A 21,731-nucleotide genomic window follows, 5' to 3' on the forward strand; every position below is an offset into this window, starting at 1 on the left:
CTACCATGCCAGGCCTAATATTTTACATTAAAAAAATCCGTTTATTTATTTATTTGTACTTTCTTTGAAACACAGGGAAATAGAAAGGTCCAGCGTTCCATCTGGTCTCCCTTGTGGGTCACAGGAACCCCCGTCTGGGGTCCTCCATCACTGCTAACCCCCTCCACGCGGGCATGCATTGGCAGGAAGGGGGCGTCAGGCAGGGAGGTGGGGATCTGGTGTAGGGTGGTGGGGACCCTCACGTGGTCCTGACCACTACACCACATGCAGGTCGCTGAGCACAGACCTCATCCCCTCTTCACGTCCTGGGGGTGAGTGCCAACTGTGCAGCCCTGCACACACGCGCGCGCGCACACACACATGCACGCGCGCGCGCACACAGGAACGCACACCCCTCCAGCAGCTGCCACACACCAGGCCGGTCCCAGATGGGCCGGCCCGCAGGGCGGGAAGGGGCGGGCCGGGGGCGGGCCCGGCCAGCGAGGAAGTTCGGGGCCCGCGGGGCCGCAGCGGCCGGGGACGCCGTGGGCACCGGCCATGGACGCGGAGCCGCCCCTGTACCCGGAGGCGGGGGCCGCAGGGCCGCTGGGTGACGAGGACCAGCTCGGGGTCCCCGACGGGCCCGGCGCCCCGGTAAGCAGGGGTCCAGGAGCGCGAGGGGACGCGGGGTCGCGGCGGCGATGGAGTCGGGGGCGCCTCCCGCGGGGCCAGGGAGGGCGGCGCTCGTGGGTACTAGCGGCGTGCGTGGCCCGCAGCTGGACGAGCTGGTGGGCGCGTACCCTAACTACAACGAGGAAGAAGAGGAGCGCCGATACTACCGCCGCAAGCGTCTGGCCGTGGTCAAAAACGTGCTGGCGGCCAGCGCGGGCGCCACGCTCACCTACGGCGTCTACCTGGGTACGCGCGCCCCCGGGCGCTCCCCGCTCCCCCGGCGCGCGGACTTCGGGAAAGAGAAACCGCGCGCGCCGGCCGGCCTCTCCCTTCCCCTTTTGCTTCCCCGTCTGCTGCCCGCGCTCCGCCCCTGGGGAGGGTCGCATGGAGCAGGTGCCCTCGGCTTCCCGCCAGCTACAGCCGCGAAGGGGGCGCCCCGGGAACCCCTGCCCAGCCTGGGTCCTGGCCTGAGGGGGTGGGCCCTGCGAGGCCTGCTGCTGCTCTCCCCGCATATGGCTTCTGGCCCCCAGGTCTCCTGCAGATGCAGCTGATCCTGCACTACGACGAGACCTACCGCGAGGTCAAGTACGGCAACATGGGGCTGCCGGACATCGACAACAAGATGCTTATGGGCATCAACGTGACGCCCATAGCCGCCCTGCTCTACACGCCCGTGCTCATCAGGTGCGACGGGCCTGGCCGGCGTTGGGGGAGGCAGGGGGCCAGATCCCCGGAAATGACCCAGGGCTAGATCAGCTGGAGCCGGTGCAGCTGGGGCGGTGGTAGCGCCTCTCAGAGGCAGAGGCACAGCTAGGCCGGGTTCCCGCAGTGTCTCCTATTAGGGAACCGAGTGGGGCAGGCGGGTGGCCCAGCTCCCCAGCCACACACCTTCTCCCTGCTGAGCCCCGAATGCCTGGGCAGGAGGACACTGGCTTTCTTCTTTTAAAGCTTCCTTTGACAACTGCACAGACAGCATTAGGATGATAATAACTGAAATCAGAAATAAAAAGTGCTCCCAGCCCCAGCTCTGGTGTCCCCCCGCCAGTGCGTGTGGACGACACTCACTGCCCACCCCGGGGCACCAAGAGCGCAAGTGTGTCTTGTACAGTTCCTTCCACCTGCCATCCAAGGGCGCTGCCAGCAGCCGTGGAAGAGGAACTGAAAGCTGTTTGCTGGGTGCGGAACACGGGGAGGGTTTTCACCATGTGTGTCTCTGCGGTAGCATGTTCTCTGTGAACTTTGTAGACCTGACCTGCAGGCTCAGCCTGGGGCCGCCACCTCCACAGCCCAAACCTCAGCCCGGCGCGTGTGTTCCTGGGTGGCAGATTGCGATTCCACTTGTAGCTGTGTCCTTTGTAATCATTGGAAAGGCAGATTTACAGAGGGGGGAGAGAGAGAGAGAGAGAGATCTTCCATCCTCTGGTTCACTCCCCAAGTGGCCACAACAACCATAGCTGACTTGGTCCAAAGCTGGGAACCAGGAGCTTCTTCCCAGCCTCCCATGCAGGGTCCCAAGGACTTGGGCCGTCCTCTGCTGCCTTCCCAGGCCACAGGCAGGCAGCTGATGGGAAGTGGAACAGCCGGGACTTGAACCTGTGCCCATATGGGATGCTGGCGCGTGCAGGTGGAGGATTAGCCTACCCCTCCGTGTAATGTCCTTTGTATAAGCTAATCAACAAATCGGACTATATTCTCAGCAGTCCTCTGACTAGTCCAATGTAGGTAAAAGCCATCACTTTCAGTATCAGCCAAGAACCTGTTTCGCTTCCTGCATGCCGTGAGAAGCGGGCTTTCGCTTCCCTGCTGTCCACAGTGGGTGCTGTCGTTTTGCGTCTGGGCGGCCGAGGTCAGCAGCCAGCCCCCAGCCTGCTGCCTGGAATGGCGGAGAACTCCAGGTGCTCCACTCCAGGGCCTGGCTGCTTTTCTCCCAGTGACCAGAGGCTGCCGGCATCATTTAAAAACACGAATTTAAAAATGTGCACTCTTACTTTTGCTTGGAAGGTAGAGGAAAACAGACCATCCATTCCAAGATGCACTCCCCAATCCCACAAGTTAGGGCTGTGCTAGGAGCCGGGAGGGTGGGAGGGACCCGAGCACACAGGCCATCCACCACTGCTTGTCCAGGACATGAGCAGGGAGCTGGATCAGAGGTGGGGCAGCCGGGATGTTAGCGTTGCAAGCGGCATCACACCGCCAGTGCCAGTAGTGGAGTTTGGGCAGTTTGCAGTCTCCTACATAGACCAGAGGGAGTACCTATGTATTTGTTATCTAGCAAGCATAAAGGTGGTGAGAGCCAGGGCCCTGTAGTCTACAAGACGCTGTCCAAGCACTCAGACCACTTTTGGAGGTCAAGACCGAAGCAGCTGTGAGCACAGACAGACGTGGTCTCTAGCCCCACAGCCCCCATCCTCTGATTTGTCCCTTCCCCGTCAGTCCACAAGCCCCTCCTGTCCTTCCCAGACCCAGGGCAGAGCCACCAGAGGCCACAGGGCAGTGAGCAGGGAGACACGCTGCCCCATCTCCAGCCCTCTGCCATCCAGCCGGAGCTTCTTCTGATCACCCTCTAACCTTGGGGCCAAGCCCCTGGCTGTGTGTGGAGCGAGGCAGGTGCATGCCCTGGCCACTTACCAGCCTGCTGTCTCCTCCCGCCCTCCCACAATGGGGTTCCCTGTTCGGGCTCCTGCTACGCTGTGAGACCAGCTTGCTTCCAGCCTTCATGGCATGCCATGGAGCCACCATCTTGCCCACTGCCTGCAGGTTTTTTGGCACTAAATGGATGATGTTTCTGGCTGTGGGCATTTATGCCCTCTTTGTCTCCACCAACTACTGGGAGCGTTACTACACGCTTGTGCCCTCAGCCGTGGCGCTGGGCATGGCCATCGTGCCTCTCTGGGCCTCCATGGGCAACTACATCACCAGGTGAGCCTGGCTTGTGCGGGTGGGCAACCGGAGAGCTGGGAGCGGGGGTGCAGGGCCAGGCAGGGAGGGGACAGCTGGCTTCTGTTGGGGTACAGGATGGCCCAGAAATATTACGAGTACGCCCACTACAAGCAGCAGGAGGAGCGGCGGCCCCCCCGGGGCTCACACGTGCCCTACCTCGTGGTCTTCCAAGCCATCTTTTACTGCCTTTACCATGTGAGTGCCCGCCTGGGGAGCCGGGGTACCCACATGCAGGCGCCTGGCCCCTCTGCTGGCTTCTGGTGATGTTGTCCTAGCCGGCACCCCAGCGGTGGGAGGGCTGCTGTCCAGCCTGGCCCACCCTAGCTGGGCCCTCCCTGTGGTCCACAGCTGAGCTTCGCCTGCGCCCAGCTGCCCATGGTGTATTTCCTGAACCATTACCTGTACGACCTGAACCACACGCTGTACCACGTGGAGAGCTGCGGTCAGTCCTGGGGAGGTGGGGCGTAAGGCGGTTCTCCACCCTCTCCTCCAGGCCTCACTTCCCAGGGTGTCCCAGGGCACCCCCAGGCGAGGTCAGGATGCGGCACACCCGGGGTGGGCACGCGGCAGGGAGGCGGCTGGCAATGTTTCTCCCCAGCCAGGCAGACATTCCGAGCCCAAACAGTGCAGGATCTCTGGGTGCAGGTGGGAGGTGGGCTGAAGCGGCAGGACTCCTGCCTTGCACGCTCTGCCCCCTGCTGCCCCTGGCTGGCTGCGTGGGCAGTGGGCGCCAACCCTGCTCACGGAGCTCCCACTGCCGCCCTCCTCCCCAGGTACTGACAGCCACAGCATCCTCAGCGGCTTCAACAAGACGGTTCTGCGGACGCTGCCGCGGAGCCGGAACCTCATCGTGGTGGAGAGCGTGCTCATGGCTGCGGCCTTCCTGGCCATGCTGCTGGTGCGACCCTGGACGGCCGGGGTGGGAGCCGGGCTCCGAGGGAGGGGCGTGGCCTGCAGGGCGTGGCCAGCTCGCCGACGGGGCGTAGTCAGCATCTGGGGCGTGGCCAGCAGTGGGGGTGCGTGGGCTGACAGGGCTGCTACGGGGAGGAGTCAGGAGGCGCATGCGTGAGGCCCAGACATGCATTGAGCCCAGGGGAAGGGCCGGCCGCACCTTCCGACCTGCAGCCGAGCTGGAAAGCGGCTTCAATCAGGATGCGGATGGGGGCCGGCTGGGTCTGAATGCGTTCTGGGGGTGTGGGCGGGGCCGCGGTGTGGGGGCGTGGCTTTCGCCCGAGGGGAGGAGTTAAGGACAAGGCTTGGAGGGGCCTGGAGGCTGATGTGGGGGCGGAGCCTGGGGGCCGGTGGGCGGGGAGGGGCCTGGAGGCCGGTGGGCGGGGCCTGGAGGCTGATGTGGGGGAGGGGCCTGGAGGCCGGGGGGAGGGGCCTGGAGGCCGGTTGTCTTGCCATCACCGCCTGTTCTGCAGGTGCTGGGCCTGTGTGGTGCGGCCTACCGGCCCACGGAGGAGATCGACCTGCGCAGTGTGGGCTGGGGCAACATCTTCCAGCTGCCCTTCAAGCACGTGCGTGACTTCCGCCTGCGCCACCTCGTGCCCTTCTTCATTTACAGCGGCTTCGAGGTGCTCTTCGCTTGCACCGGCCTGGCCCTGGTGGGTGCCCGCTGCCCGGGGTGCTGTTGGGGCGGGAGCCCGGTAAGGTGCTGGCCGTGCAGCAATGCTTAGGTCCCGAGTGAGGCGCTGGCCGTGCAGTGGACTCCACACCCATGCTGAGGCCCTAGCGTGGCTGAAGAGACACCTGGCACTGGGGACAGCCTGGTCTCTCTGACCTCCCGTGCTCGCTGCTTGTCCCCTAGGGCTACGGTGTGTGCTCCTTGGGGCTGGAGTGGCTGGCCTCCCTGCTGGTGGCATACAGCCTGGCTGCCTCGGCCGCTTCCATCTTGGGCATGCTGGGACTGTGGCTGCCCCGCTCAGTGCCCTTGGTGGCCGGGGCAGCACTGCACCTGCTGCTCATCCTTGGCCTCTTCTTCTGGGCCCCCACACCTCGGGTCCTGCAGCACAGCTGGGCCCTCCACATGGCAGCCGGCCTCTGGGGCGTGGGCAGCGCCTTCAACAAGACGGGACTCAGCAGTGAGTGCCAGCCCGGGCCCAGGGCAGGGGACATGGGGAGCTGAGGTCGGTTGGGGTATGGGAGGCAGCCTGAGGTGGTCCTGCCCCAAGGTCCAGGCCCCAGAGACGGTGGCCACTGTCGGGCCTCACTGGCTTCCTCCGCTTGGACCAGTGACCAGCAGGACGTGGCAGTTGGGAGATGAGCCAACCCAGGTACTTGGTCACTGGCCACCGTGTCCTTCCTGCCCTGCCCGCAGCCCTCCTGGGAACAATGTACGAGGACAAGGAGCGGCAAGACTTCATCTTCACCATCTACCACTGGTGGCAGGCTGTAGCCATCTTTGTTGTGTATTTGGCCATGAGCCTGCCCATGAAGGTGAGGCTATGTGGAGTCTGGGGTCCCCTGCCCCACTGCCCCTCAGGGGGCAGTGCACCCCCAGCTATGCTGGGTCATTTGTGCGGGTCCAGGCCAATGTTACAGGAAAGGAGGCAGAGAGGGGGCATAGCAGGGGGCATGCCTTGTGCCCATGAGCGTGGCTGGGGCCCTGCTGTGTCCCTGGGGGTATCAGGTGGGAAGGGGCAGCTGGGCCCTGGGGCAGGTGGACCCCTAGACCTCTGCTCCTGCCCCAGCAGACAGGGGATTAACCATCTCTCCCTCTTAAAGGGAAACTGTGGCCCTGGGGTAGGAGCCCAGGAATGAAGTGGGTAGGGGCTTGGGGCCCCACAGGCGCCCTCATCCTCCCCTGTAATAACCCCTCCCTGCGTCCAGGCCAAGCTGGCGGTGTTGATGGTGACGCTGCTGGGCGCCACGGCCTCCTACCTGTGGATGGAGCAGAAGCTGCGGAGGGGTGTGGCCCCGCGCCAGCCCCGCATCCCACGGCCTCAGCACAAGGTGCGCGGTTACCGCTACCTGGAGGAGGACAACTCGGACGAGAGCGAGAGTGAAGCGGAGGCCAACCAGGCCGGAGGCCGGGCGGACGGCGTGGAGGAGGACGTGCCGCCCGCGAGGCCCCAGCCTGGCCCTGAGCCCGCCGCTGGCCTGAGCCGTCGACCGGTCCCCTACGAGCAGGCGCTGGGGGGTGACGGACCCGAGGAGCAGTGAGGGGCCCCAGACGCCGCCTCCCAGCCTGCCAGCCGCAGTTTACCATGTCCTGTGCCAGCTGTAGGAAGGACCCTCTGCCTCCTCCCGCAGGTTCAACACTGCCCTGCCCAGAGGTCCCGGGTGGAGGAGGGGAGGGGCACCGCCAGGCCGCAGGGTCGGGTCCTCCTGCACACCGCATCCCTCAGCTTCAAAGTTCGCAGCCCTCCCTCAGGCATCACACTTCAGCTCTGGGCTGCCTCACCCAGAAGTGTAACCTTTTATAGAAAATAAGCCTTAAGGAGATTTTATGTCGTCTGGTTTGGACTGAAGGGTTCCCAGGGGCCTGGTTGACCCCTGGAGTAAGCTGGGGGTAGTAAGAGGAGGGTAGTTACACAGCGTGACCCCCACTGGAGACTGTGCTACCTAGGAAGCAAGGGTCCCTTGGGGCAGCCACGCCACCCCCTGGCAAGCCCTGGGTCGCCAGCAGGACAGAGAAGCAGCTGTGTGGAAGGCCTCGAGCCACCACAAGCCGGGCATACGCCAGGAGAGTGTGCCCAAGCCATCGGTACTGAGCTTTGTGGTGGGGAGGCACCAGGGCTGCCGTGCGGAGAAGGCCTGAAGGTCCATGGCAGGTGCATGTGGTGAGGCTTCTGGCCGTGCCCCACGGCAGTGCCCCACAGGGGGCTTGTGGCCATGCCACAGGCTGCTCCTAGCACATGGGAAGGACCTACGTGCTTGCAGCATGCCTGTGTGTCACCCACCCCCCCTGGCGGGCAGTGCACACACAGCAGGAGACGGGTCTCGCACACTCACAGGCTAGGCAGTGGAAGAGGTCTCAACTGCCAGCCCCACAGGCCATGTCGGGGCCTGGAGGTGGGAGCGCCCAGCCCCTGAGCAGCCCACAGTCTCAGTGCCCGCCATGACCTTCACACTGGTGTCATTTCCCCTCGGATAAGGGAGCTGGGCTGCGGCCTTGGACACCGGTTCCTCCAGCGCCACTGAACCCTCAGTGGGCTGCACCGTGGGGATGTGGGAACCCCTCACTGCGAGGCCCTTCATCTCATCTGTTCGTTTTTTTCTCTGAAAAAAGAAAAAAAAAAGATTTATTTAAAAGGCAGGGAGGACCCAGCGTAATGGCTCAGTGATTAAATCCTTGCCTTGCATCTGCCAGGATCCCCCTTTGGCGCCAGTTCGTATCCCAGCTGTTAAACTTCCCATCCAGCTCCCTGCATGTGGCCTGGGAAAGCAGTTGAGGACGGCCCAAAGCCTTGGGACCCTGTGCCCGTGTGGGAGACCTGGAAGAAGCTCCTGGCTCCTGGCTGTCCTGTGCAGCAGGACAGTCAACGGGGGTCGCAACCAACCTAGGAAAGAATGAAGGGACAAGAGACACAAAGAATGGACAGCAGGACAGTAGGTCTGATCAGCTGTCAGTTTATTGATTTCAACTGAGGGTTTTTATATTTTCAGTAACCAAGGCTCAGGGAGGGAAGGAGAAACTGGGACTCAGGCCATGGTCTCCAGACCCATTGTTCTTGAGCAACCACCATATCAACAATAGCATAGGTAACAAGTAACAAGATGTTGGCAGGTACAGCATAAGTCACATTCTGAAACAGTTGCTAGAAACAATTGAAACTGAGTGTGTGATTAGTTTCATAACCTCCTTCCTAAGCATCTAGCCAACCGGGGGTTTTCCACTGGCCTGTAGTTCTATATTCAAAATGACTTCAGTGTGGCTATAGTACATGGCTCCTGACACCTGGTTGCAGATTGCCTCAGCTCTGGCCATTGTGATCACCTGGGGAGTGAATCATCAGATGGAAGATCTTCCTGTTTGTAAATCTGTCTTTCCAATAAATAAATCTCTCTTTGTTTTCAAAGGCAGAGACCTTCCCCCTGCTAGCTCGTTTTCCACGTAGCTGCAGCAGTCAGGAGTGGGCCAGGTTGAAGCCAGGAGTGGGCCAGGCTGAAGCCAGGAGTGGGCCAGGCTGTGCCAGGAGTGGGCCAGGCTGAAGCCAGGAGTGGGCCAGGCTGAAGCCAGGAGTGGGCCAGGCTGAAGCCAGGAGTGGGCCAGGCTGAAGCCAGGAGGCGACTGCTCCACCCAAGCCTCCCATGTGGGTGTTAAGGCCCCAGGAACATGACACACACTTGCTGCTTTCCCAGGCTATAGCAAGGAACACGTGGGATTCAACCCTGTGCTCCTATGGGATGCCCACTGTGCCACAAAACCTAACATGTAACTGTTGGGCTGCCTCTGTGCCATAGCAGGCTGAGCCTCAACACTGGCATCTACTCTGGCCGCCGGTTCGTGTCCCGGCTGCCCCACTTCCCACCCAGCTCCTTGCTTACGGCCTGGGAAAGCAGCAAAAGGTAGCCCATGTGCTTGGGTCCCTGCACCACATGGGAGACCTGGAAGAAGCTCCTGGATGCTGGCTTCCCATCGGCTAAGCTGTGGTGTTTCTTTCCGCCCATTCCCCTGGGAGATGGCCTAGAGCTTGAACCACCTTGCCCGGGCCAGGATCCCTGGGGAGGGGCTCAAGGTGAGAGCCAGGATTCCTGGATGGCGTGGGCTACTGCCATGCCCTATAGACCAGGGTCCTAGAGGGAGGCCCGTGGCTGGAGACACACGGGCCAAGATGATGCTGCAGCTGCGCTGGGCACGGGTCTGCAGCTGGAACTGTGCTGGGCAGGGTGCCCACGGCTGGAGCTGCACTGAGTGGGCCCTGCAAACCAGTCGCACACCTCAAACCTCTTCAAAAGGCAAAACAGTGAGGCACAGCCTCGGCTCTCCCCACAGGGCTGCGGCACTTGAAGGCCGACATGTTTCGCCAGCCTTTTCTCCTGATCCCCTCTGGAGACTGCTCTTGGATCTCGGGGGTCACATGCACTCATCTTGGAAACTGGACTAGGGCTTTAGGCAGTGTGTCTTATACGTCAGCGAGTCCGCAGACACTCTGTCTAAGGCAGTCACAGTCACAGTCAATATGTGCCGGTCAGGGAGTGGTGGCCAGGGGCCTGACTCCACTATCCAGGGCAGGTCACACCTGTGGTGGACCACCACGCCAATCTGGGAGCAGCTGGCCAGGGGCCCGGCTGGGGTCACCAGTCTGGGAGTGGGCTGATTATGCACGCCTTTACAATAAACTTAGCAAAAAGTAAAATAATAAAAGAAGAAGGGAGGTGGAGGGAACTTCCAGAAACACATTGCGAGATACAGTGGGCAGACAGGTGGGAGACATGTTTGCTTTCATCTTGTACCCACGGGGAGAGGGGGGCACCCCTGCCCCTTGCTGGCTTCTCTTGAGCCTGGAAGAGTGGGTACATGATAGCACCCCAAGACCCAGGAGAGGGGGAGTACCACCTGGGTCATGTGATGGACAGGTGAGCAGACTGTGTAACATAGGGCAGGGGAGGTACGGCTTCTGGTGCCTGAGTCTAAGCTGGCCACCTGCCTGTGCCACTTCATTCCCCCTCAGGAGATTTCTGACCCCCATTCTTCAGGGTTGCTGAGGATGTGGAATCATTTCATCTTCCATAGCTGCTTCCTGCTGATGAGGGGTGTAGGCCTGTGTGTCTCTCCCTGACTCATCTAATGTGTCTGTCTCATGAGCTATGGGAAGTGTAGGTGTGCCCGTGGCACCGCCGTTGGCACTCTGAGAAGTCACTGGGGGTGACAGGAGCAGGCTGACTCACCAGGGCGTGACCGTCTCCCCTGTACAGGAGGCGGCATGACATGTACCGTGTGCTCTGGTGCCGCAACACACAGCCCTGGGCTCCGGGCCCTGAGACCAGAGATCCCGTCCTGCCTGAGACCAGCTGGACATGAAAGCCCAGGTTTCTCAGCAGTGCCAAATGCCAGCTGTGCCCCCCACCCCAGGACCCCAACTCAGGCCCCAGGGCTTCTGTTCACAGACTGGCATGGTAGTGTACCATGGGCACAATCCGCCTAGGACCCATCAGGCGCCTGGCCTGCCAAATGCCATCAGTGGTTGTGCACTCCCAGGCCCACCTCCTGTCTCCTGGTCTAGCACTGTGGGAGTGGATGCCTAATTCCTCAGCATGGGATCCATGGTCTGCCTGCTCCCAGCCTGGTACCATTGCCAGTGGCATACCACACTGCTGGGAGTGGCCCGCCTTGGGATCAAGCCAGTTCGGTCAGGCTCTTGCAGATTTAAAAAACAGGCAACTACGCCAACACTGGTATAGTCAACATGGAGGTGGCATGAGCCAGGCCTAGAATGCCCACCAGCTATGGGCTGCGTTTCTCCCAGCAGTGTTTAACACTTGCTTGGGTACAAGGCCTGCAGCTGGGGTGTGGCCATTTGTATACAGCGACAAAAGAAGAGACACTCAGGTGGAAGCAGAGGAGACCGCTCCTGAGGGTGTAAGATCCTTTTCGCGCATGCTCATTGTGGCACCTCCTGCTGATGTGGGAGAGCTGCCTTAGGGGGAAGCCCTCCTGGCAAGAATGGCAGCTGGCAGTGGTCCCCTATGAGGGCAGAGGCTCTCAGAGAGACCACTACCTCCCAGTGGCCATGGCTGCAGCCCAGGCGCTGCCATGATGGCAGCCTCTGTCAGCTAGGGTGTGGCATGGCACCTGCTGCCTGGCACGCCCCGCTCCCCCCGTAGGAGCTTGTGTATGTTGGGGTGAACCATGGCTTGGCATCTAAGTTAGGTAGAATGAAATGTTCATTGCATAGTAAACAGAAGCCAGGCAGCAGGGCCCAGGGTGGGCCTGGGAGGAAACAGGAGTGGGGCTTGGGTCCCAGCTGGGGACGGAGCCAAGGAAGGGAGCGGGCCTGTGGTCTTGAGGTTTCAGCTGGAGTCGGGGTACTGAGTGGTCAGCACTGTGGGTCGGCTGGTAGTCCTAAGTGCCAGGACCCAGGCACAGAGCCAGGGTGTGTGATGGCCAGGACAGCAGGTGGCAGGGCCAGGTGCGGGGTGGGGTGATGGAGAAGGAAGAGCTGCTGACCCTGGGCCCAGGGCTGTGCTGACCATTAGGCGGTGACTGCACAGCTCAGGGCACACAGAGACCCCGCTCTGTGACTTACCATGAAGGGATGTGATCCCGTGAGCCCCCTGTACATGGGCAGCGGTCTCCATCAGGGGCGTTTCATCCACAGGACCTACAGAACAGGAGAGTTCGCGACATAGCACGGGGTTGTAAGCGGCTGCTTGCTCCCCTGACCACGGGCCTGACCGGGCGCTTAGGCCCAGGCTGCCTGGCCTGGCAAGAGAGAAGTGGGTCATACATCGCCCGTTCAAAATGCAGAATTCACATGATGAGTTCTTTCCCGGTGTAAAGCAAAACCCCTGTTGTAAGTGAGCACTGCTTACATTAAAACCAGGGCGCCGTCTCAGTGGTTAAATCCTCACATTGCAAATGCTGGGGTCCTGTATGGGTGCTGGTTTGTGTCCCGGATGCTCCACTTCCCATCCAGCTTCCTGCTTGAGAAAGCAGTGGAGGACGGCCCAAAGCTTTGGGACCCTGCACTCACATGCGAGAGCCGCAGGAAGCTGTTGGCTCCTGGCTTCAGATCAGCTCTGCTCCAGCCGTTGCGGCCACTTGGAGAGTGATCCAGCTAATGGCTCTCTTTCTCCTTCTCTCTCTTTAACTAACAACTTTCAAGAACTAAATAAATCTTTAGAAAAATAAAATATTTATTTATTTTTATCGGAAAGGCAGATTTACTAACAGAGACAGAGAAAGAGCTTCCATTCACTGGTTCACACCCCAAGTGGTCGCGACAGTTGGAGCCAGGCTGATCTGAAGCCAGGGGCCAGGGAAAGCTTGGACGAGGCCAGTGGCTGGTCAGGGCAGCCGTGGTGCCAATGACGGCCTGTAGGTTAGATCAGCTAGCTGAGCATAGCTGCTGTCCCTGTCTGGGTTCATCACTTGTACTGATGGGCCTGAATTCACATTCACTTTGTGGGTCCCAGTTCTTACCTCCCACACCCCTGCTCCAGAGTGCCAGAGTGGTGAAGGGGCTTTGGGAGAGGAGTGGCCTCTGTGGGGCCCCAGGAGTGACGGGCAGGGCCTGTCTCACCCTATACTGGCTGGCAGCCCGATGGCCCAGATCTGTCTGGGGTTGTCACTTCATGGAGCCAGGAGGCCTATGGTTGAGCCCAGCCTGGGGCGGCCACCTCCATGGCCCAAGCTACAGTGGGCAGCTGTCAGAGGAATGATCAGTTCAGACCTCAGTCATGCCATGCTTGCTCCAACGGCGCTCACCTGGGAAGCTGGGGGAAGGGGTCGTTAGTGCCAGACACCACAGAGTGATGGCAGCCAGGTGGCGAGCGGTTAAGGGAGAGGTGGCTAAGACCCCATCCAGAAAGGAGTGCCCTGGGGTGCCAAAGAAAAACTTGTATGTGTGTGGCGTGGATGCAGCTTGGCAAACATGCAAGCCAGGCCAAGGCCAAGGTGAAGGTTTGGTGAAGGTTCGTTAGGCCTACCCTGGAGTGAGCTGATTTACTGCCTATGGTGTAACTGTGACAGAATCACACAGAAAGCAGGAACTACGTGTGTGTGTGGCGCGGATTCAGACTGCAACCTTGGGGCCGGGATGGTTTCTGGAGAAGGAAGAGTGGGGTTCATCTGGGCAGAGGCACCTGCACAAGCTCCCTGGAGTGTCAGGGGCATTTCAGTTCATGGGACGGGGTGGCAAGAGGCAGCTGCAGGGACAGCCCGTTGGAAGGTCATGGTTGGTAGTTTCGACACCAGTTGCTTTGTAAAGATAGTCCCAGTGATAAGGTCGGCCGCTCCATGGGTGTGACCCCGTGGGAGAGTTCCTGACTTGACTGTCTCTTGCCTTTGCCCAAGGGGGTTGGACTCAGCTCCGTGGGGAGTGACCAGCATGACTGTGGGGTGTACAGGGCCTCTCCACACTCACCCTGAAAAATCGGAAGCTTTCTCCGACGGCATCATGGTGACGGGGTTCACAGCTCACACCAGCCCCCCACTCGGGGCTGGAGGGTGGCAGCCAGATCCTCAAGTGGCGGAGGGCCAGGAGGCAGAGGGGAGTCTGGCACAGCCAACCAAGTCCTGGAGAGAAGGCGAGTGGGCTGGTCTCTGATGCACCATGAGGGGGGGCATGATCTGCGCCCACAGAACTGTGTGACTGGCCACTTACACCCACACGTTCTGGTCTGATTCCATGTGCCACACACGGGTGAAATCTTCCATCTTGTGTCAATAGGAAGAGAGTGTCCTTCTCCAGGGCCAGGTTTCTTTTATTATTTTTTTTAAAAATATTTATTTATTTTCACTAAAAAGATCAGATTTATGGAGAGGAGGAGAGACAGAAAGATCTTCCATCCACTGATTCACTCCCCAAATGACTGCAACGGTCAGAGATGAGCCAAACCGCAGCCAGGAGCCAGGAGCTTCTTCTAGGTCTCTCATGTGGGCGCAGGGCCCCAGGCTCTGGGCCGTCCTCATTTACTCTCCTGAGCCACAAAAAGGGAGCTGGATGAGAAGTGGCGCAGCAGGAACACGAACCACACGTATGGGATCCTGGCACCTGAAGCGTAAAGATTTAGCTATTCAGTCATCACGCTGGACCCGGTCAGGCTTCTTATGAGTGTGGAATGGGGCGTGGTTTCCCGATACCAGCCCCAGGGCCTGGGTGCTTGGGGAAGGGTTCGTTTGGTTGACAGGGAAGTGGAAGGGCGGGCTCCGGGTGCTCCTTCCAGCTGGGCCAATGGGTGGAGGTGTGCTCTGCTACCTCCCCTTCTGCATGGGAAGGGAAGCTAGGCACCCTGTGTTACCGGTTGAACCACAACCTCAGCCCCACTGTCCCTCACTCTCCCTGCTGTCTTTCCGCAGCGACGGGCAGCCTTGCAGGTGGCTGCAGCTTCAACTCAATAGTCTCATTAGATGGGAAAAAAAGAACTCGGGCTTGGCGCCGTGACACCACAGGCTTAGCCTGCACTGGTGGCACCAGCAGCCAACAGGGACACTGGTTCTAGTCCCAGCTACTTCCCATCCAGCTCCCTAATAATACTCCTGGGAAAGCAGTGGATGGCTCAAGTGCTTGGGGCCCTGCACCCGCGCGGGAGACCCACAACAAGCTCCTGGCTCCTGGCTTTGGTTAAGCTCATCTCTGAATGTTGCAGTCATTTGGGGCGTGAACCAACAAATGGAAGATATTTATCTGTCTCTCTTCTCTGTAACTTTGCCTTTCAAATAATGCAGGAGGCACCCACTCCTGTCACCTGCCTCCCTCCCTCCCATGGGCGTGTGCTATGGAGGCACAGCTGTGTGTCCCGAGAGACTTGTATCTGTGGCCCCCATGTGGGACTCCACCCCCACAGCCTGTGTGGAGGTGAGAAGTGTTCTGGTGGTGTCCGCCCTGAGGGTGGCCCGGGCGCCTGGGGCAGGGGACGAAGCTAACATGGTACAGCCCTGTATGTGGGCAAGACAGGGAGGCCGAGCCAGCGGGGGCCTAGGAGTGCTCGCTTCAAGTGGCTCCCACAGCACCCAGCACGGCCCTTGGCTTCTGCAGGTAAAAGCTCTGGATGGGCGGCCAGCCCAGCACGCATCCAGCTTCCCTCCGCTCCAGCTGGCTTACTCAGCGAGTTACCCTCGCTCTTAATCCTCACCATCAACTAGGACTCATTCTAATGGTTCCACTCACCTTCCAACTCTAGTTCAGTCCCGACACCTCTGCCTCCCCTGCCTGTGCTGGGCTCCCTGCAGGGTGGCCCAAGGGGGCTCCCCTGCTGCCCTTGGCCTTTGCCCAGATATTCTGTGTTCCCAGGTTGGCAAGCGTCAGCATAGCTATCACCTGGCCCCAGCCCCCTCTGCCTCTCTCTGCCCACCCCACCCCTTCATCCCAGCTGGAATAGGTTTTCCTGAGTGAGCGCACCTGGTTGCCTGGGGGCAGCGCAGGAGTAGAGGATCAGGTGCTTGGTCCCTGGGCCAGGCCCCAGAGGCTTCTTGAAGGAGGCAGCCTTGGCTGCGCGGGCCCCTGTGTGCCTCTGCCTGGCAGGCCTGTCTTGACATAGGCAGCCCAAGCTGTCGGACCAGTTCCCAGATAGCCGGGGGTGGCAGGATTGTAAGTGGCCTATGTTCCTGGCAGTGGGAGGGTGTTAGCTTGGCAATTAGGAGGCTGCGGCCTCCCCGCCCCAGCCGCTGTTGCTCCGCCACCCTGCGTGAGGCTGCCAGCTGCCTCTTTCCTGGGTAGTGGGCTGCTGCGGAGGTCACGGGAGCATCCCTTTCTGCATTCCTGGCGGCAGGATGTCTGAGGCCGAGGTCAAAGGCGCCAGTAGGGGCTCACAGCCCACGCTGGGGTATGTGGGCCTCAGGGGGACAGGCGGGGCCCGTGGCATGGGGGTCATGGCAGGTAAGTGTTCAGGCAGCCTGGGCTGGGGTGACCTCCGGGCTGCGGGTATGCAGGGCTCAGAGAGGTGGCCTTGGCCTGCCTTGACTGTACCCAGGGGTTGTGCAGGTCTTGTTTTGTAACCTCTTTTCGTAGACCTAGCCTCCCCGAAGGAGCCCCTTGGCTGGGAATGAGCAGATGAACTCCCAGCAGAGGGCCCTGAGGGGGGCCTGGCAGGGACCCCCGGCTTGATCCCCGAGGGGACAAAGGCAGGGCCAGGTTGGAAGTGGAAGTTTGGGGAAAACAAAAGGTTGGCCTCACAGTTTGAGTCACCTTCCCTGCTTGCCCTGGCCCCAGAAGCCTCCCTCTCCTGCCAGGGAAACCAGGAAGCAGGCATGGGCTGTGGAGACTCACAGTGCTGGCGTCCTACATGGGAGCGCCAGCTAGCTCAAGTCCGGGCTGCCCACCTCCAAGAAGCTCCCTGCTCTGGGGAGGCAGAAAGAGGTGGTCAGCGGCCAGGGTGCCTGCACCCACGTGGGACCAGTCTGAGCCAAGAGTTCCTAGTCAACCCGCTCCCCCGTGACACCAGCAAGTCCCAGTGCCTCCAGTGCAGTGGGGGCAAGACAGACAGTGCCTTGGCTGAGAGGCAGGAGCCAGCTGCCTGGCTCCAGGCCGTGGGGTGGCTGAGTGGCATTGGCCGTGTGTTCACAGTATGTGGAGCAGAAGCTGTGACTCGCCAGTTACTGCAGAGTGGCAGGTGTGCACAGGGAGAAAGGGCAGGTGTGGGCATGTGCAGGACTTCCTGCTGCCCCTGCTGCCCTGGTGGGCCTGGCCTCTGCCTGCCCCTGCTGCCCCTGCTGCCCTGGTGGGCCTGGCCTCTGCCTGCCCTGGGTCCCAGTGCAGATGTCTGCTTGCCTGTGTGTCACAGCCTGTCCCACATTCCTGAGCATTCATCCCTACAAAGTGCAAGAGAACTGTTAGACTCACCACTCGCCAGGGAAAGAATAACTCAGCCAAACATATGGAAAGAATGTAGCTGGCTTTTATTTCAGGGACCCACGGTCACGGCTTCCTTTTCCCAGGCAGCAGAAAGACAGAAGCGAAGGAGTGGGCTGCAGAGGACGAAGAGCCCGGAACAGATGGGGAAGGGGTTTTTTAAACTTTGCTTGAGCCGGAAGCAGAGATGGGGGTCGTCTCGGTCCTTATAAGATGGGGGTCGTCTCGGTCATTATAAGATGGGGGATATGGGTCTGTGCCCCTCATTGGTGCACCGGTGGTCTCACTGCCTGAGGGAATTCCGCCAACCCTTCCTGGTTTGGTTGGAGGCAAACTCCGCCTTTCTCCCGTTGCCATGGTAGCCATCCAGGACAGCTGGGTCTGGGTGCTTTAGAGCCTGAGGGTCCCAGCTGACTTTGTCAGCTGCCCAACTGGCCCTGAACTCCTCCTGGAAGTGCTCAGCACTCGTCCCTGGGCAAGTCCTCCTCCAGGCCCTTCTGGAATGGTCAGCGACTGTGGAGGCCCCTGTAGGAGCCAGCTCAGCCTGTGTGCTGGCCACCTTTGCTTGGCGTCCTCAAGCCTGATCCCTCTTCTGCCCTCCAGGCCAAGCCCAGAGCAAGTGAGGCCCTTGAGAGCCAGGCCTGGTCACCTCTGCCCACCCTCCTTCCTGCAGCTGGGAGCCCCATTTCCCATTTCCTTATTGTGTATTACCCTGGGGGTGGACAGGTCCTTTGAAAGGGTAAAGAGAGGGCCCCCCGCCACTGGGGTCATTCCTGTGGATCCTGCACACATGGGGATGCCCTGAGCCATGTGGGTGCTGCAGGCTCCGGGGCGGCCAGCGGTGGCGGGGTGCGAGCAGCCCTGACTGCCCATCCCGTCTCCCCACACCCGCAGGATGGACCCCTTCGAGGACACGCTGCGGCGGCTGCGGGAGGCCTTCGGCGCGGGGCGCACGCGGCCGGCCGAGTTCCGGACTGAGCAGCTGCAGGCCCTGAGCCGCTTCCTGCAGGACAACAGGAAGCTCCTGCAGGACGCGCTGGCCCAGGACCTGCACAAGGTGGGCCCGCGGGGGCGGGGCCGAGAGAAAGGGTGGGGTAGGGTGAGGCTGGCTGTGTCCTTCCCTGGGTGACTGGCTGTGTCCCTGGAGAATGGCTCCCGTGGGCGCAGTGGACGCCTCTCTGGCCTGCAGCATGCAGCAAGAGTTTAATAAACGCTCAGCCATATACTAGGGGTTCTCCCAGGCCTGAGCACCCCAAGTTCCTCTCGCAGTCAGCCTTTGAATCGGACATATCGGAGCTCATCATGTGCCAGAACGAGGTGGACTTGGCGCTCAGGAACCTGCACACCTGGATGAAGGACGAGCCCGCAACCAACAACCTGGTGAGCCCTGCTAGGCTGCAGGCCGCGGGGGGCTGGAGGACACAGGCAGCCCCCGCTTAAGACTGGCTGCTGGCCACCCTCCCAGGACTCCCCGGGGTGGGGTGGAGGTGGGGCGTCGTCAGCCAGGCCTCACCGTGCACCCTGCTCCTCAGCTCACCAAGCTGGGCAGCGCCTTCATCCGGAAGGAGCCCTATGGCCTGGTGCTCATCATCGCCCCCTGGAACTACCCCCTGAACCTGACATTGATGCCACTGGTGGGGGCCATCGCGGCAGGTGAGGACAGTCCTGAGGCACTGGCTCTTCACTGGGCAGCCTCCAGACTGCCCATGAGGTGCCTGCCCCGCCCAGCGCCCTAGAGTGGGGGAGCCTGGGGTCCCCAAGGCCTCTTCCACCCCTCCCCCATGTGCCCCTCCAGGGAACTGCGTGGTGCTGAAGCCCTCAGAGATGAGCAAGGGCGCTGAGAAGGTGCTGGCCGAGGTGCTGCCCCGGTACCTGGACCAGGTGAGAGTGTGTCCCAGCTCGCTCTGGGGAGGGGGGAGGGGAGGTGGAGGTTGCAACCCTAACCACCCTGCACTGCCCGCTCCATCCCACAGAGCTGCTTTGCCGTGGTGCTGGGTGGGCCTGAGGAGACTGGCCGGCTTCTGGAACATAAATTCGACTACATCCTGTTCACAGGTGAGATGGTCCTGGCCTTGGAGCAGGGGGCACAGCAGACAGCAGGGCAGAGAGGGCTGTGTAGAGAAGGGCTCTGGCCATGGGTCAGGAGTGTGTGGGAGAGACCCAGCAGACCGGGCTCCTGGGAGCTGCCCTGTGGAATCGGGTCTCTGAAGGACAGGAAAGAAAAAGGCAGGTGCCGGCTCCCCCCCATGCCCCAACTGAGGGGCATCCCCTTGCCATGTCCCCAGGGAGCCCTCGTGTGGGCAAGATCGTCATGACGGCTGCTGCCAAGCACCTGACCCCCGTCACCCTGGAGTTGGGGGGCAAGAACCCCTGCTACGTGGACGACAACTGTGACCCCCAGACCGTGGCCAACCGTGTGACTTGGTTCCGCTACTTCAACACTGGCCAGACCTGTGTGGCCCCGGACTACGTCCTGTGCACCCCCGAGACGCGTGAGCGCCTGCTGCCCGCCCTGCAGAGCGCCATCACCCGTTTCTATGGTGAAGACCCCCGCAGCTCCCCCGACCTGGGCCGCATCATCAACCAGAAGCACTTCCAGCGGCTCCAGGCCCTGCTGCGCTGTGGCCGCGTGGCAATTGGTGGGCAGAGCGACGAGAGCCAGCGCTACATCGGTGAGTCCCTCGGCCGCAGCTGTGTGTGAGCTGAGCGTGGGTCCCTGCACCTGCTGTCCCCACAGGCTGCAGCCTGACCGCGGGCCAAGCTGTCCTGTGTCCCGGGCGCTCCGCGTGCTGGCCCCTCTGTGCCCCCCACCTTCCCCCACCCCCGCCCCATACCCACAGCACCCCTGCCCCGGGCTGAACCCCTCTGTGCCCGCAGCGCCCACGGTGCTGGTGGACGTGCAGGAGGCGGAGCCGGTGATGCAGGAGGAAATCTTTGGGCCCATCCTGCCCATCCTGACCGTGGGCGGCCTGGACGAGGCCATCGCCTTCATCAACCGCCGCGAGAAGCCGCTGGCCCTGTACGCCTTCTCCAACAACAACCAGGTGGGGCCGGCCTGCCCCTGCACGGTTCCCCTGAGAGGGGCCTAGGGTCACAGCTGGGTGAAGGTGACTAAGCCAGGCCACTGGTTCAACTGCCAGGCAGGGTGTCTTGGGATGTTCTCCTGAACCAGCACAGGTTCTGCCTGGTCCAACTGAGACCCTCAGTGGGCCTGAGCAGGTGGGCAGAGCCACTGGGGTGGGGCCTGCACTGTTGGGGCAATGCCCCGACCACTGCCATGGCCCAAGGTCATGGCAGCTCTCAGTGCTTGGGAGGGATGCCCTGACCCCACGGCACCCCGATGCTCACCAAGTAAGTGCTGTCTCATGGAGGGACTTGGAGGGAGTGGGGAAGATTTCTCGGGGGCTGGTGGAGTGAGCGGAGGCCCTGCAGACGCAGGGTCTCTATCCCCACAACTTCTGGGGTGGGGGAAGTCTACCAGCACCCTCCTTCCTCCCCCACACCCCAGGTTGTGAAACAGTTGCTGGAGAGAACCAGCAGCGGCAGCTTTGGGGGCAACGAGGGCTTCATCTACCTGACCCTGTCGTCCCTGCCACTGGGGGGAGTCGGTGAGTCCTTGCTCATCTCTCCAGCCTGGGGAAACTGGAGGGGTTGGCACGGCTGACTCGGGAAGCCCTCCGTGCACTGTTCAACATGCATCAGCCCCCGGCCGCTGGGGCCTCAGTTCCCCTCTGTTCCTGAGGTCGGTCTGCCCTGCCCTGACCGCAGCCCTCCCTCCCTGTGTCCCACACAGGTCACAGCGGGATGGGCAAATACCATGGCAAGTTCTCCTTTGAAACCTTCTCTCACCACCGTGCCTGCATGCTTGCCCCCCCGGGCCTGGAGAAGCTGAACGAGCCCCGTTACCCGCCGTACAGCGAGCGCACCCAGCAGCTTATAAGCTGGGCCTTGAGCTTTCCAACCTGCACCCTTCTGTGAGCACACCCACTGCCCACCTGCCTCCACACCCACTGCCCACCTCCTCAGTCCTGTGGTGCCAGCTTTGGTCAGAGCCAACTCAGGACTGGGCAGGACTTGCAATGGCTGGCCAGTCCCTTTGCGGGCCATGGTCCTCTTGATGGAATCAGACCCCATATTCCCCAAGTTGGGTTGGTTTTGTGGCTAGAGAGCACCCCTTTGTGATAGCCATAAATGGGTCCCCCAAGACCGAGCAGTTCCCAGCAGCCTCATCATACCTGTGTGGGGACTTGGACATATCTGACTTGCAGGGACTGGATCTTGCTCCCAAGTCTGACCGTGTGGTAACCACTGCCCACAGTGTGTTGTGGGCAAGGGTCCTGGCACTCCCTGTGGGAACCCCAAGGGGGCGTTGGCTGATCAGGCAGGGCCGTGTGCACACACTGGCCAACTCCCAAAGGTGGTTAGGGCTGGCCACATGTGGGGACCCCAGCTGACAGGGGTCTGAGTACAGGACAGGGCTGGGTTGTGGGAGTGACAGAGCAGGTCTGATCCAGGCGGACCAGCGGGTACCACACTCTCTGCTTCCACTTCCACAGCCCCACTCTTATTCTGGTGGATTCCTCACCATGTGAAACTGGCCTGGTGGTGGGGGAGGGGTCTTCTGGATCCCCTGGGAACTGTTAGCGATGACTGTATACAGAGGGGCACAGGGAGGACCAA

General features: G+C 61.3%; 2 protein-coding genes across 3 annotated transcripts; both read left to right on the forward strand.

The window, feature by feature from the left end:
* The first annotated feature begins 480 nt into the window (after positions 1–480).
* UNC93B1 (unc-93 homolog B1, TLR signaling regulator) lies at positions 481–6,887 on the forward strand. The gene is made up of 11 exons (XM_004598223.2): positions 481–633; positions 756–897; positions 1,182–1,335; positions 3,409–3,570; positions 3,666–3,786; positions 3,940–4,033; positions 4,365–4,489; positions 5,016–5,198; positions 5,402–5,675; positions 5,912–6,030; positions 6,424–6,887. The coding sequence occupies exons 1-11, from the start codon at positions 538–540 to the stop codon at positions 6,754–6,756; spliced, it is 1,803 nt and encodes a 600-aa protein (XP_004598280.2). The 5' UTR covers positions 481–537; the 3' UTR covers positions 6,757–6,887.
* A 9,063-nt stretch (positions 6,888–15,950) lies between these two features.
* On the forward strand, positions 15,951–21,037 carry LOC101528917 (aldehyde dehydrogenase family 3 member B2-like). 2 transcript variants are annotated; one of them, XM_058662373.1, is made up of 10 exons: positions 15,951–16,026; positions 17,946–18,108; positions 18,321–18,431; positions 18,584–18,704; positions 18,847–18,932; positions 19,025–19,106; positions 19,337–19,723; positions 19,929–20,095; positions 20,560–20,659; positions 20,845–21,037. In XM_058662373.1, exons 1-10 carry the CDS (start codon positions 15,974–15,976, stop codon positions 21,027–21,029), a joined length of 1,455 nt encoding a protein of 484 aa, XP_058518356.1. In that variant the 5' UTR covers positions 15,951–15,973; the 3' UTR covers positions 21,030–21,037. The 2 variants fall into 2 exon arrangements, with proteins under 2 accessions (XP_058518356.1, XP_004598279.2); XM_004598222.2 differs by lacking the exon at positions 15,951–16,026 and adding an exon at positions 17,619–17,670.
* Positions 21,038–21,731: the final 694 nt, after the last annotated feature.

The sequence above is a fragment of the Ochotona princeps genome, chromosome 4 (assembly GCF_030435755.1).
Source record: "Ochotona princeps isolate mOchPri1 chromosome 4, mOchPri1.hap1, whole genome shotgun sequence".
Taxonomy (NCBI): domain Eukaryota; kingdom Metazoa; phylum Chordata; class Mammalia; order Lagomorpha; family Ochotonidae; genus Ochotona; species Ochotona princeps.